Consider the following 13181-nt stretch of genomic DNA (forward strand, 5'->3'; position numbering starts at 1 on the left):
AACTCCCAGATGTTCAAGCAGGTTTTAGAAAAGGCAGAGGCACCAGAGATCAAATTGCCAACATCCGCTGGATCATGGAGAAAGCAAGAGAGTTTCAGAAAAACATCTATTTCTGCTTCATTGACTATGCCAAAGCCTTTGACTGTGTGGATCACAATAAACTGTGGAACATTCTGAAAGAGATGGGAATCCCAGACCACCTGACCTGCCTCTTGAGAAACCTGTATGCAGGTCAGGAAGCAACAGTTAGAACCGGTCATGGAACAACAGACTGGTTCCAAATAGGAAAAGGAGTGCGTCAAGGTTGTATATTGTCACCTTGCTTATTTAACTTATATGCAGAGTGCATCATGAGGAACGCTGGGCTGGAAGAAGCACAAGCTGGAATCAAGATTGCTGGGAGAAATATCAATAACCTCAGATATGCAGATGACACTACCCTTATGGCAGAAAGTGAAGAGGAACTCAAAAGCCTCTTGATGAAAGTGAAAGAGGAGAGTGAAAAGGTTGGCTTGAAGCTCAACATTCAGAAAACAAAGATCATGGCATCTGGTCCCATCACTTCATGGGAAATAGATGGAAAAACAGTGGAAACAGTGTCAGACTTTGTTTTTTTGGGCTCCAAAATCACTGCAGATGCTGATTGCAGCCATGAAATTAAAAGACGCTTGCTCCTTGGAAGGAAAGTTATGACCAACCTTGATAGTATATTAAAAAGCAGAGACATTACTTTGCCGACCAAGGTCCGTCTAGTCAAGGCAATGGTTTTTCCCGTGGTCATGTATGGATGTGAGAGTTGGACTGTGAAGAAAGCTGATCGCCGAAGAATCGATGCTTTTGAACTGTGGTGTTGGAGAAGACTCTTGAGAGTCCCTTATACTGCAAGGAGATCCAACCAGTCCATTCTAAAGGAGATCAATCCTGGATGTTCATTGGAGGGACTGATGCTAAATCTGAAACTCCAATACTTTGGCCACCTCATGCGACGAGTTGACTCACTGGAAAAGACTCTGATGCTGGGAAAGGTTGGGGGCGGGAGGAGAAGGGGACGACGGAGAATGAGATGGCTGGATGGCATCACCGACTCTGTGGACATGAGTTTGAGTGTACTCCGGGAGTTGGTGATGGACAGGGAGGCCTGGCGTGCTGTGATTCATGGGGTCGCGGAGAGTCGGACACGACTGAGCGACTGAACTGAACTGAACTGAACTGAACCTCTGCTTCTACCCACATTATCTCAGTATCCACCAGCCACCATTTCTACTTTATTGTTCTATGCATTTTTAGTAACTCCTGAAGAATCTATTCGTCATAGCTCCTTGGGTAATCTTAGGTTATTGCTCATCTTTTGAAGTTCTGATGATGTTATTTGTTTTCATTTTTAGTGGTCCGTTTCCAAAGCTGTCATAGGTTTAGAGTAGCCTGTCCCAAATTCTACCTTTTGCATAGTCATCGGTATTTTTAGTATTTGTTTCAGAAGGTTTCATAGAATCGTTGTGTTTTTAGTGTGTGATTCCTCCCGCCCCCGCTCCGCGCCGAATGTCAGGTATTTGGGAAGAGCATATAGCGCACATGTAGGAGAGCTTCCTTTGTTGTTCAGTCGCCAAGTTGGGTCCAGTTCTTTGCCACCTCATGGTCTCCTAGAGTTTGCTCAGATTCATGTGCATTGAATTGGTGATGCTGTCTAACCACCTCATTCTCTGTCACTTCCTTTTGCCTTCAGTCTTTCCCAGGATCAGGGTCTTTTCTGAGGAGTTGGCTCTTCATATCATGTGGTCAAAGTATTGAAACTTCAGCTTTAGCATCGGTCCTTCCAGTGATTATTCAGGGTTCATTTCCTTTAGGATTCAATTTGTAATAGCCATATACTGTTCCATTTTATGTCTTTAGCATATTTTATGAATATTTAGCTCTTTTCTAATTTTTAGCTATTAAAAACAGTGCTGCAATGAACATCCCTTTGTAGATTATGTGCATAGCTAAGAATTTGCTGCATCAACTGTCAGGTTTCTCACTAAATAAATATGCTGATTTTAACTCCTACCAGTGGTGTAAAGAGTGTTTTTCTTTAATGTTCTCATTAACATTTGATGCTATCAAAGTTTCTTTTTTATTCTGTATTCTCTGTGTGTAATGTTCAGAGTTTAAACTGTGCTTAGTGGGAGAAGTAGGGAAAAGTATATGTATTCCATCTTTCCACAAGATGATCTAGATGGTGATGCATTTTAATGGAGATTATAATGCATGTTTTTAACAGTCTAAAAACTCTCACAATGTAGAAGTTTCTCCTTTTAGAAATGGTGTAGAAATAGTTGTTTTTCCCTTAAAGCTGTGGTTATAAAGCTAGTGTTCAGAAAAATGTAATATTAGTTACCTTTAACATAAGAATAGATTCGTGTTCAGTAAAAAGGTAGTAAGCATATTTGATACCCTTTAAGTTATGCCTTGCTTCTGAAGGTTAGGGCTTCCCTGGTGGCTCAGCTGGTAAAGAATCCACCTGCAATGCAGGAGACCTGGGTTCTATCCCTGGGTTGGGAAGATCCCCTGGAGAAGGGAACAGCAGCTACCCTCTCCAGGATTCTGGCCTGGAGAATTCCACGGACTCTATAGTTCATGGGGTCGCAAAGCGTTTGGACACGACTGAGCGACTTTCACTTTTTCTGAAGGTTAAGATAACCATGACAGTAGCTAATAGTGCCGCTGACTAGTTGTATGCATTTACTAAGCGTTAGTGGACTCCGTTCACTGAGGAGTGTCGGGTATGGTTGGGGCCGTGGTCTGACTCACTGAGAGTGAGTCAGAGGAGGCTGGGCAGGAGAGTGGGAGGAGCATCACTGTTCAAGGTGCACTTGCAAGTGTGACCAGTGTTGAAGCACAGGGCAGTACGGAGAAACCAGAGAGATACCAATGGAATAAGATACAAAAGAGGTGAAAAGAAATTATTTGTATTAGCTGGACTTGAAGAGTATTAGCAGGACAGTATTTGTGGTAGGAGATGCTAATGTTCGAGCTTTGAAGCAGCTTTCCTGTGAGCACTGTGCTTACCGTGGAGGTGCCACAGGTTATTCTAAGATCTGTGAGTAATACAGGTTTTACTTTAGTGCTTTACAAAATAAATGAGTATGTCCACAGAAGATGTTTCAGAGCTGGTAAGTGATTTGCTGTTCTTTATATTTTTTAATTTAAAGTGGGATTTTGGTTCCTTTTGAAGAGTTCTCAGAGCTTGATAATAATATGTTTTAGACTTTTCTGGTATAATAAGGAACAAGGAAACAGAAGTTATTCACACTTTAGCTGATAAGTAAGTAAAAATCATTCAGCTGTTTACTCTTTGGGCATAAATTTCTTAACAAATTTTTTTTCTAGTTTAGAAAAAATATTCAAACCATTGCACCTGCTTTTTTCTTAAATATTATGTAGCTTGACAACTTATCTTACCTTCAAAAATGTTTTTATTTTTAGATTTCATAAGTTAAATGGCTAAGTAGACATTAAATCTTTATTCACATCTTTTGAAAATGCTTTTAAAGAAAAGTAGCAACATGGGAAATAAGATGATGAGATAGATACTTTGAAAAAGTTTCAGTGATTTTTTTATTTGTTTTTTAAATATCACATTCTGATTTAGTTTTAAAATCTTATTCCCCTATTTCCATAGGAAGAATTATTACTTAAATGAAATAAATGACAGTTTGATTTTATGTGACCTTTAACAGTGTATGTGTGTCAAATAAACATGTAATCTTGCTTATTTTTCTTTTCTTTAGTAATATCACTTCCATATCTTCTGATTTGTATTTCTATAAAGTTGAAGGTACTAGTTTTAGGTAACACTTTTGGAAATCCTGAATCTTAAAAGTAATTAAGTATAATCCCCTCTTTATCCTTGGTTTTGCTTTCTGAAGCCTCAGTTATCCAAAGTCAAGTGTGGTCTGAAAATACTTAAACAGAAAATTCCAGAAATAATTCATGTTTTAAATGGTGCACCCTTCTGCCTGGGATGTGAAACATCCCTTTGTCCAGTGTCCCCTACCCATTAGTCACTTAGGAGTAGCCCTCTTGATTATCAGATCAGTTGTCTCAGTATCCCAGTGTTTGTGGGTGAGTAACCCTTATTTTATATAATAATGGCCCCAAAGTGCAAGAGTAGTGATGCTCACCATTCAGATATGCCAATAGAAATCATAAAGTGCCTCCTATGAGTGAAAAGGTGTGAAAGCTTAATAAACAAGAAAAAGTCGTATGCTTAGGTTGCTAACATCTAGGGTAAGAATGAATCTTCTGTCTGTGAAATTGTGAAGAAAAAAGAAATTCATACTAGTTTTGCTGTCTTATCTCAGACTGGAAAAGTTACTGCCACAGTATGTGATAAGTGCTTTAGTTAAGATTTAAAAGGCATTATATCTGTAAGTTATTTTGAAAGATAGAAACTACATTCACATAACTTTTTATTAGAGTGTATTGTTATAATTGTTTTATTATCAGTTGTTAATCTCTTATTGGGTTGAATTTATAAATTAAACTTTATCTTAGGTATGTATACATAGGAAAAAACATAGTATATGTAAGACTCCGTGTTCTCTGCATTTTCAGAAATCCACTAGGGGTCCTGGGACCCTGTGGATGAGGAGGGACTACTGGATTCCTCAGATTTTAATTCAGAACTGTAACTCTGTTTAGAGATTTGTTGTTTATGTGCCTCTTCTATCTGAGAAGTAAAAGAACGCTCTTGCCATCTAATCTGGTTTTTATTATTCTTTGTGACCTTTGCTTCTATGTTCTAGAGGTAATTGCTTTCCATTTTCAGATATGGTCATTCACTGGCCATGATTAGATACTCAAATTATAAAATAGGTATATTTCAACATGATGGAGTGGTTCATGAATTTTATTGATGAAGCTTTTAAGTTATCTTTTTTTGATTAATGTGATTGGAATTAAGTATTCTTCTTTACCTCAGATCAAGAGTAACTATATCCTTTCCACCTTTTTAATGCTGCTTCTTACTTGCTTATATTTTTCATCTTTTCCTTTAATTTACTACTTCCTACTCCTTACCCTACTTTCTTATCCTTATGAAAACAAGCAATCAATGTGTAATACATTCTTATCTATACGACAATCATCCACGCTGTATTTTTTTCTTGACTGGTTTTGTCTTGACATTACCTGTTGTGAGGAGACTTCCCTTTTTTGTACAGTGAGGTTTAGTTTTCTGACTTTGCTTTGTCAGTGCATGATACTGTTTTAAGTGAGGGCTCATTCTTTCACTGCATCTCCAGGAGTCATTTTCAAAGTCAGCAAAGGAAGTGAAATTTGTAGGAAAGAGATGTTACAGTGTTAGTATGCCAATATTTTATTTACTGGCTGATTCTCAGTCTCAATTCAGTCGCTCAGTCATCTCCAACTCTTTGCGACCCCATGGACTGCAGCACACCAGGCCTCCCTGTCCATCACCAACTCCCAGAGTTCACCCAAACCCATGTCCATGGAGTCAGTGATGCCATCCAACCGTCTCATCCTCTGTTGTCCCCTTCTCCTCCCGCCTTCAATCTTTCCCAGCCTCACAGTCTTTTCAAATGAGCCAGTTCTTCGCATCAGGTGGCCAAAGTATTGGAGTTTCAGCTTCAGCATCAGTTCTTGCAGTGAAGATTCAGGACTGATTTCCTTTAGGATTGACTGGTTGGAGCTCCTTGGAGTCCAAGGGACTCTCAAGAGTCTTCTCCAACACCACAGTTCAAAAGCATCGATTCTTTGGCACTCAGCTTTCTATATAGTTCAGCTCTCACATCCCTACATGACTACTGGAACAACCATAGCTTTGACTAGATGGATTTTTGTTGGCAAAGTATGTCTCTGCTTTTTAATATGCTGTCTAGGTTGGTCATAGCTTTTCTTTCAAGGAGCAAGTGTTTTTTAATTTTGTGGCTGCAGTCACCATTTGCAGTGATTTTGGAGCCCCCCAAAATAAAGTCTGTCACTGTTTCCACTGTTTCCCTATCTATTTGCCATGAAGTGATGGGCCAGATTCCATGATTTTAGTTTTCTGAATGTTGAGTTTTAAGTTAGCTTTTTCACTCTCATCTTTCACGCTTATCAGGAGGCTCTTTAGCTCCTCTTCACTTTCTGTCATGAGGATGGTGTCATCTGCATATCTGAGGTTATTAATATTTCTCCTGGCAGTGTTGATTCCAGCTTGTGCTTCATCCAGTCCAGCATTTCTCTGATGTACTCTGCATATAAGTTAAGTAAGCAGGGTGACAGTATACAGCCTTGACATACTCCTTTCCTGATTTGGAACCAGTCTGTTGTTCCATGTCCAGTTCTAACTGTTGCTTCTAGACCTGCATACAGATTTCTCAGAAGGCAGGTAAGGTGATCTGGTATTCCCGTCTCTTGAAGCATTTCCCACAGTTTGTTGTGATCCACACCGTCAAAGGCTTTGGCATAGTCAATAAAGCAGAAGTAGATGTTTTTCTGGAACTGCCTTGCTTTTTTGATGATCCAGTGGATGTTGGCAATTTGATCTCTGGTTCCTCTGTCTTTTCTAAATCCAGCTTGAACATCTGGAAGGTCACAGTTCATGTCCTGTTGAAGCCTGGCTTGGAGAATTTTGAGCATTACTTTACTAGCGTGTGAGATGAGTACAGTTGTACAATAGTTTGGGCATTCATTGGCATTGCCTTTCTTTGGGATTAGAATGAAAACTGACCTGGAATTTTCCAGTCTTGTGGCCAGTACTGAGTTTTCCAAATTTGCTGGCATGTTGAGTGCAGCACTTTCACAGCATCAAAATATAGGGCAGAAGGAAGAAACAGTAGAAGCCTTACTAACCCTTCATAGGTACTCAATAAAATTGCTACTTAAGATGATAGCCAGAGAATACTTTGGAGGCACTGTGTATCCAGGAATGAGGGACTAGCGTAGCGGAAGGGAAAGGGGAGAGAGATTGGAGAGCGAGTGTGTGTATCTGGTGGCAGTAAAAGGTTCCAGAGGTGGAGCGGGCTGGAGCCTAAAGTGGACCTTACCTTGTTTGTAATTTTCCTTAGACCCTGAAGTCACTTGATACTTTTGACAGTGGCTTGGTTGGCACTGTGTATGTGGAAGGCTGTAAACCTGAGGTTTCCATACGCACTGTTTAGTTCAGTTCAGTTCAGTCGCTCAGTCGTGTCCGACTCTCTGCGACCCCATGAATCACAGCACGCCAGGCCTCCCTGTCCATCACCAACTCCCGGAGTTCACTGAAACTCATGTCTATCGAGTCGGTGATGCCATCCAGGCATCTCATTCTCTGTCGTCCCTGTCTCCTCCCATCCCCAATCCCTCCCAGCATCAGAGTCTTTTCCAGTGAGTCAACTCGTCGCATGAGGTGGCCAAAGTATTGGAGTTTCAGCTTTAGCATCAGTCCTTCCAATGAACACCCAGGCTTGATCTCCTTTAGAATGGACTGGTTGGATCTCCTTGCAGTCCAAGTGTAGATTGTATGTATTTTTTGTTTTGTTTTCCTCCTCTTTTTGTGTCTTTTGTTCTCAGAAGATGTATTAGATGTATTATATCTAATATTCATGAGTTTGATATCAGTGAATATTGAAGGTCCTCAAAATGTTTCTAGATATGCAATCTGCTGTAAATTTATATTTTTAGAAGTGGTAGACATTGTCATTGTCTTATGTATTATACCTGTTTATATGGTTAATGTTTATTAAAAGGTAACACAAATATCTATTTAGCCTGTGAACAGGATAGAATGAAGATTTAAACCCAGGATATCTGTCTCCTAAATCTGTCTCCTGTCTCACATTGGGTCAAACTGGAATTATTTTCCTAGAGGAATAAGATTTGAATATCAAGCCAGGTTCTTGGTCTCTTGTACCAGAGAGGCAACAATAGCTTTCAGAGATACGATGTTTATCTTTTTAAAATGTAAGTAACTCATGAGACGTTCAGGAGAATCCACAATTAATACACTTTGGCATGTAGAGGTTGAAGCTACTAGTTTTTACATAGATTTCATATTTTTATTTGTTTGAAAAATACTTAGTATGATATGAAAACTTCATATGGTGTGTCATTTATTATTAGTAGCAAATTGAAGTAGTTTTCCTTACATACATTACCAGTGAAAATGAAGCAATCACTACAGTGTGACATATTTTGTGTGTCTTCTATGATTTAAGCTTTAATAGTTTTCACGGTTTCTCATCATTTTAACAGTTATTCCAAAATGAAAAAATTTTCTGTTTGCAAAATGATATGCCTTGTTAAAAAAACACAAAAAAGCAAATATCAAACATAATAATGTGAAATCCTACCAGCTAGAGTAACAACTAGTTAACATTGCAGTAGATATAAACACCTGGAGATATAGATTCTTTATATGTGAAAAATACCTTCTGGTTAGTGATTTACTTTTTTTCTTGTGGTTGGTTACTTTTAATGAACAGAAACTGTTAATTTTAATATTAAATGTGTAAAGCAGGAATCCAGTTTCATTCCTTGCTGCCTAAATGTGGAAAACTGCATGCACCATATATTTTAAGATTAATATTTTCCCCTCCCTTTTTACCTGTTGTAAATCGTTTTTCTGTTTATGCATTTTGTTTCGTTTATCATTATGTCTGTTTTTGTGCCAATACACACTGATTCGTAGTATCATATGGTTTGTCTTTATTTCTTAGTTTTTTTAAAAAAAATCCCATCACTTTCTTTTCATTGAAGTATTTTGGCTATTCTTGGTCATTTGTTCTCTACAAATTTAGAACTAGTTTATTTAATTGCTCTCTCAAATCTGTGACATATTTATTCAATTGCATTGCATCAATTTTAGGGGAAAAACGCTATCTTTATGATAATGAGTTTTCAACATCTGAACATGGCATGAATTCTCTTTCCTCTGTCTTCTTTTGTGTCTTCCAGTAAAACTTCATACTTCTTTTCATGAAGATTTACCTATCTTCTCTTAGAACTGTAACTTAGAACAGGGTTTATCAGACAACAGCCCATGGGCCAAATCTAAATACCACCTGTTTTTATAGTGTCACTGAACTGAGAATGCCAGCTCAGAGTTATATAAATAGTTGGAAAAAATGAAATGAGCAGTATTTAATGACATGTGAAAATTATATGAAATTGAAGTTTTAGTGTCCATAAATAAAATTTTGTTGGAGCTGTAACCAAAGTGTGTGATATTCTGTAGATATGTGTGGGCAGAGAAAAAGGTTGCAAACTGTTGATACTTTGTTTTATATAATAATCAGTGTACCTGGTTTTGGTATTTTGCATTTGAGGATTTAATTTAATGAAATACAGCTTAATTTGCCTTTTTGCTGATTTCCTCTTTTGTAGGAAATTAAGAAAGAGACAGACTCCAAGGATGATAGTTTGCCCATCAGGCGGGAAAGGCACGGGAATGTAGCAAACCTCGTACAACGAATAAGCACCTATGGACTTCTACCTGGAGGAATTCAGCCACTTCCACAAACCAAAAACATTAAGAAGAGTATGTAAATAATTTTTTCTTCTTCATTTAAATCAAAATAGAAGTTTGTTTTATAACTAACTGTTCATAAGTTGTATTAAGAAAAATCAACCTTTTGAAGCTTCCTACTTATTCTTCAGTTACTAGTTATGGGCCCATGTCGTCAGTCTTCATTTGGTAATCCAGCATGAGCTGTCTATAGGAATTGTAAATTAAGATAGAAGGCTTTGTTTTTTTGTTAGTCTTACAGGCTCTGTTGGATAGTTGATCCTTTGCCTTAAATTTACTTGAATATTAATTATTAAATATTAAATGGGATGCTAAAATGTCTGCTTATCCTTAAACAGTATAGATGCAAGCATTTGATAATACATTTTCTTTAGTGGTTAGCCATCTGAACATGAATATTCAGTTTTCCAAGCTGGTTGAAAGCTAGCAGAGTGTCTTTGAAGTATTTGGTGTACATAAGTTAAGAGAAGAGTTTAATATAGAGGGAGAGTACCATATTTAAAATCAGACATTAGTTTGAATCTGTCTTATGACCTTAGATCATTTAGACTCTTGAGTTTTACTTTACTGCTGGTGAAAAAGTGGTTTAAGAAAATAAAAAGACTAGTAATATTGCCCTTGTCAAAAACTTAGTCTTTGGAAAGACTGTTACTCAAAGAAGTACTTCAAGTCTGGGAGCAGATAGTGTTTTAACATAGTAAACCTGAGGCCCCTTTAGAGATTGAATACTATGTTCAGTTTGATTTAATAAGTTATAAATGAGTATTTATCCACAGTTACCTTTGATCGTTCTTTTTTTTTTTAAGCCCACCTCCCCTCCCTCCCTCGCCACTCCCCACATCAGTCTCTTTGATGATGGGGTCCCTTGTGTTTGATGTTGGTTACTACCTTGTGTCCAGGCAGCCTATAATATAAAGAAATTTTGCTTATATGCGTTTCATAGATGTAAGATTATTTTTAATTTTTATAGTCTCATATCTTAAACCTGTCACTTTCTATGCTACTGTCTGTTTACTTAGGGGAAATCTCTACTTTATAGATTATATCACTCTTGATTATTTTCATAAAATAAAAACAGGTTTTCATGAAAATCAACAGGTTTCATGACACAGAGACAGACCAATTAAAAGGTACTACTTGTTCTTTTCTCCCAGTAAATGCAGTGTACAGACAATATTTAGATATTACCCATATTGCCTTCAGTCTTCTGCCCGAAGGTGGACTGTTTAGTAGTCCTGTCTAATTGTCCTGGACTCTGAAACTGTTTGGAGATTGAGGAATAGGTAACGGAGTTATTTCCGCATCCTATACATGAATCTCTACATAGAATTTCTGTGCACAAGGAGAATTTTAGACCCATGAAATAGTTAAGTATGATCTCTGTCTGTTGTAAGATACATGTACTACTTTCTTTAGCTCTACTGAGCTATAAAGGAACACACTTCTTAAGTAGAGGCTAGACAAAGGACTTTAAGTTTATTTTGTCTCCTAATAGGAAAGGACACTAAACTTTACCTTCTTAGAGAACACTGTTCATAATTTTTCTTGTAAGAAGGAGAAACCATTATATAGTTGGTGCCAAGAGGCTTAGGCTTTTTCCTAAGGTTCCTCCATAACTTGTTTTTAAGTCCATGTGCTGCAAAGACTAAATTAGTCACTTGGTGTGCTAAGTAACATTTAAAACAGGATGCAGGTTGTTTTTGCTTTCAGATTACTTTTCCAGGAAAAGCAGCTAATTTTTTTTTAATCATATTTTTTTCGTTACCGTTAGTTTGCATCATTTCCTTGGTTTATGAAATAGATCAGTTATTCAGAAGTGGTTCATTGTAATGTTCAGTATATACCCTTTTAATCAATGCTGTTAATATAAAAAAACCCCAAACCATTGTAAAGGTTGATAATGATAAACACTGCATTGTGAAGGTTCAGTTCAAATCTCTGCCAAGACAAGTGAATCTGCATGTGTGCTGAATTTTGACTAAGCAACCACAAGGAAAAGTTCACATAGTTAATATGATAGATATCTGGAGACTGGAATTGTTAGCTATTTTTCTCTCCAAAGCCAAAAAGCGTTGGCTTTTTTTTCCCAAAGTCTGCTCATGAAACCATTAAAACTTTTGCTGTTGCATGTAAATTAAGCATCTTCTTTAGTAAGACAGACAGTTATATTTTAGATTGAGCACAGAAAATTTTCCAGGACAAAGTTGATTGTAAAAAGTTGCTAAAATTATAGAAAAGAACCAATTTACACTTTTATAGCAAAAACATGTACAAATGGCATCACTGCTGAGACCCTTGTAAAATCAGGCACAGAGATAATGGTGTAGCAGATTTTTACTTGGAGTAAAGAATTGGCGTCTTTCAGCATCACAGTTGTATATAATGTGCGGTGTGGAATATTAGTGGATATTGCACTTTATATTTGGAAAACCTTGATACCAGAGATGAATCTACTCATGGCATATTGTATTCCTTATTAGGGGGAATTCATGCTACAGAAGTGATTTTCCATCTAGTTATTTTGAATACAAAAGATATATTGATATTGATAAGTCATTGGTAGTTGTACAGAAAGAAATGATACATTAAAAGTTGGTTGACTAGAATATAATCCACATAGTGTTTTCGTTCTCAGATAACATTTGGTAACATGCCTCCCAATTTTGAGTCTGTACTGAAGAAGATAAATTTCTGAAATCATCAAAGTATGGTCACTGATTATACATATTTGCAGCATACATGTGAAAAGGAGGGGGCATATTAGTAGTTCAGGTTCTGCCCTTTGAAATATTCTGACTTAGAAGGGGAATAAAACCTCATTCAAGTGACTGCTTCCTGGCTGCAACCTCTCATATGAATGGGGTAAGGTGTTTTGATTTTTTATTTTGAAAAATTTAGTCTTACAGAGAAGTTGAAATAATAATTGTCTACTAAACGTGGTATATTCTTCGCCTAAGCTTGCTTTGTTATATTGGTTTTATATATATGTTGAAAATATGTTGTTAGACATGATACTTCATCCCTAAGTACATGTGTTTTTTTTCTTCATGATAGTGATGATGATAATGTTTTCTAAGATTTTGATGATCTTAAGTGTGTATCTCAGCAGTATAGCTAGAATCTTGAATAGCTTAAAATTTTCACTTAATGGCTTAATATGATTTTTTTATTGCTGAGGATAAGAAAAATTTTTAAAGATTCAGCCATGTAGCAAATGGCTCAGTCTTGATGTTTCCTTACTTTTGATGATTACCTTTGCTTACTGGAGAAAGAAATTGATAAATTTTTTTTTTTTACATTAGAAAATGCTGTAATAAAGTTTGACGATTTATTTTCCAGAACTAAATGGAACTAAAAGTGGATCAGGAATCTTTTTGTTGCTATCTCTGAAATTTTGGCATTCAGCCTCCTAACTTCTGAGTATGATATGCTCTTCATTTTAGCATTTGATGGAAAAAATTAAAACAGTGTTCTTAAATGAGAAATAATATAAGAAGTACTTAAGAACTCTGTTTGACCTGAATAGTTAGATCTTTTTTTAAGAACCATGAAATACTTCCCATTTGTGATGACTTGCATTTGAAAATACAAAATATTTCTAAAAGATTTTTCTGAAATCATTCAACATCTGTGTGATGAATACTATAATACTTTGTGGGTGTGAAGACCATAAGAGCAGTGATAATGTGGACAG

At 36.8% G+C, this 13181-nt stretch overlaps 1 protein-coding gene across 1 annotated transcript in view; it reads left to right on the forward strand.

Moving 5' to 3' along the window:
- Positions 1-13181, forward strand: part of CD2AP (CD2 associated protein) — an 89530-nt gene that overhangs the window by 37506 nt on the left and 38843 nt on the right. Inside the window, exon 3 of the mRNA XM_055406524.2 lies at positions 9346-9499. Within this exon, the coding sequence (XP_055262499.2) occupies positions 9346-9499 (154 nt within the window). The remainder of the gene's footprint in view (positions 1-9345; positions 9500-13181) is intronic.

The sequence above is a fragment of the Moschus berezovskii genome, chromosome 23, assembly GCF_049115385.1.
Source record: "Moschus berezovskii isolate FMDL1 chromosome 23, NW_MosBer_1.0, whole genome shotgun sequence".
In the NCBI taxonomy this organism is placed as follows: domain Eukaryota; kingdom Metazoa; phylum Chordata; class Mammalia; order Artiodactyla; family Moschidae; genus Moschus; species Moschus berezovskii.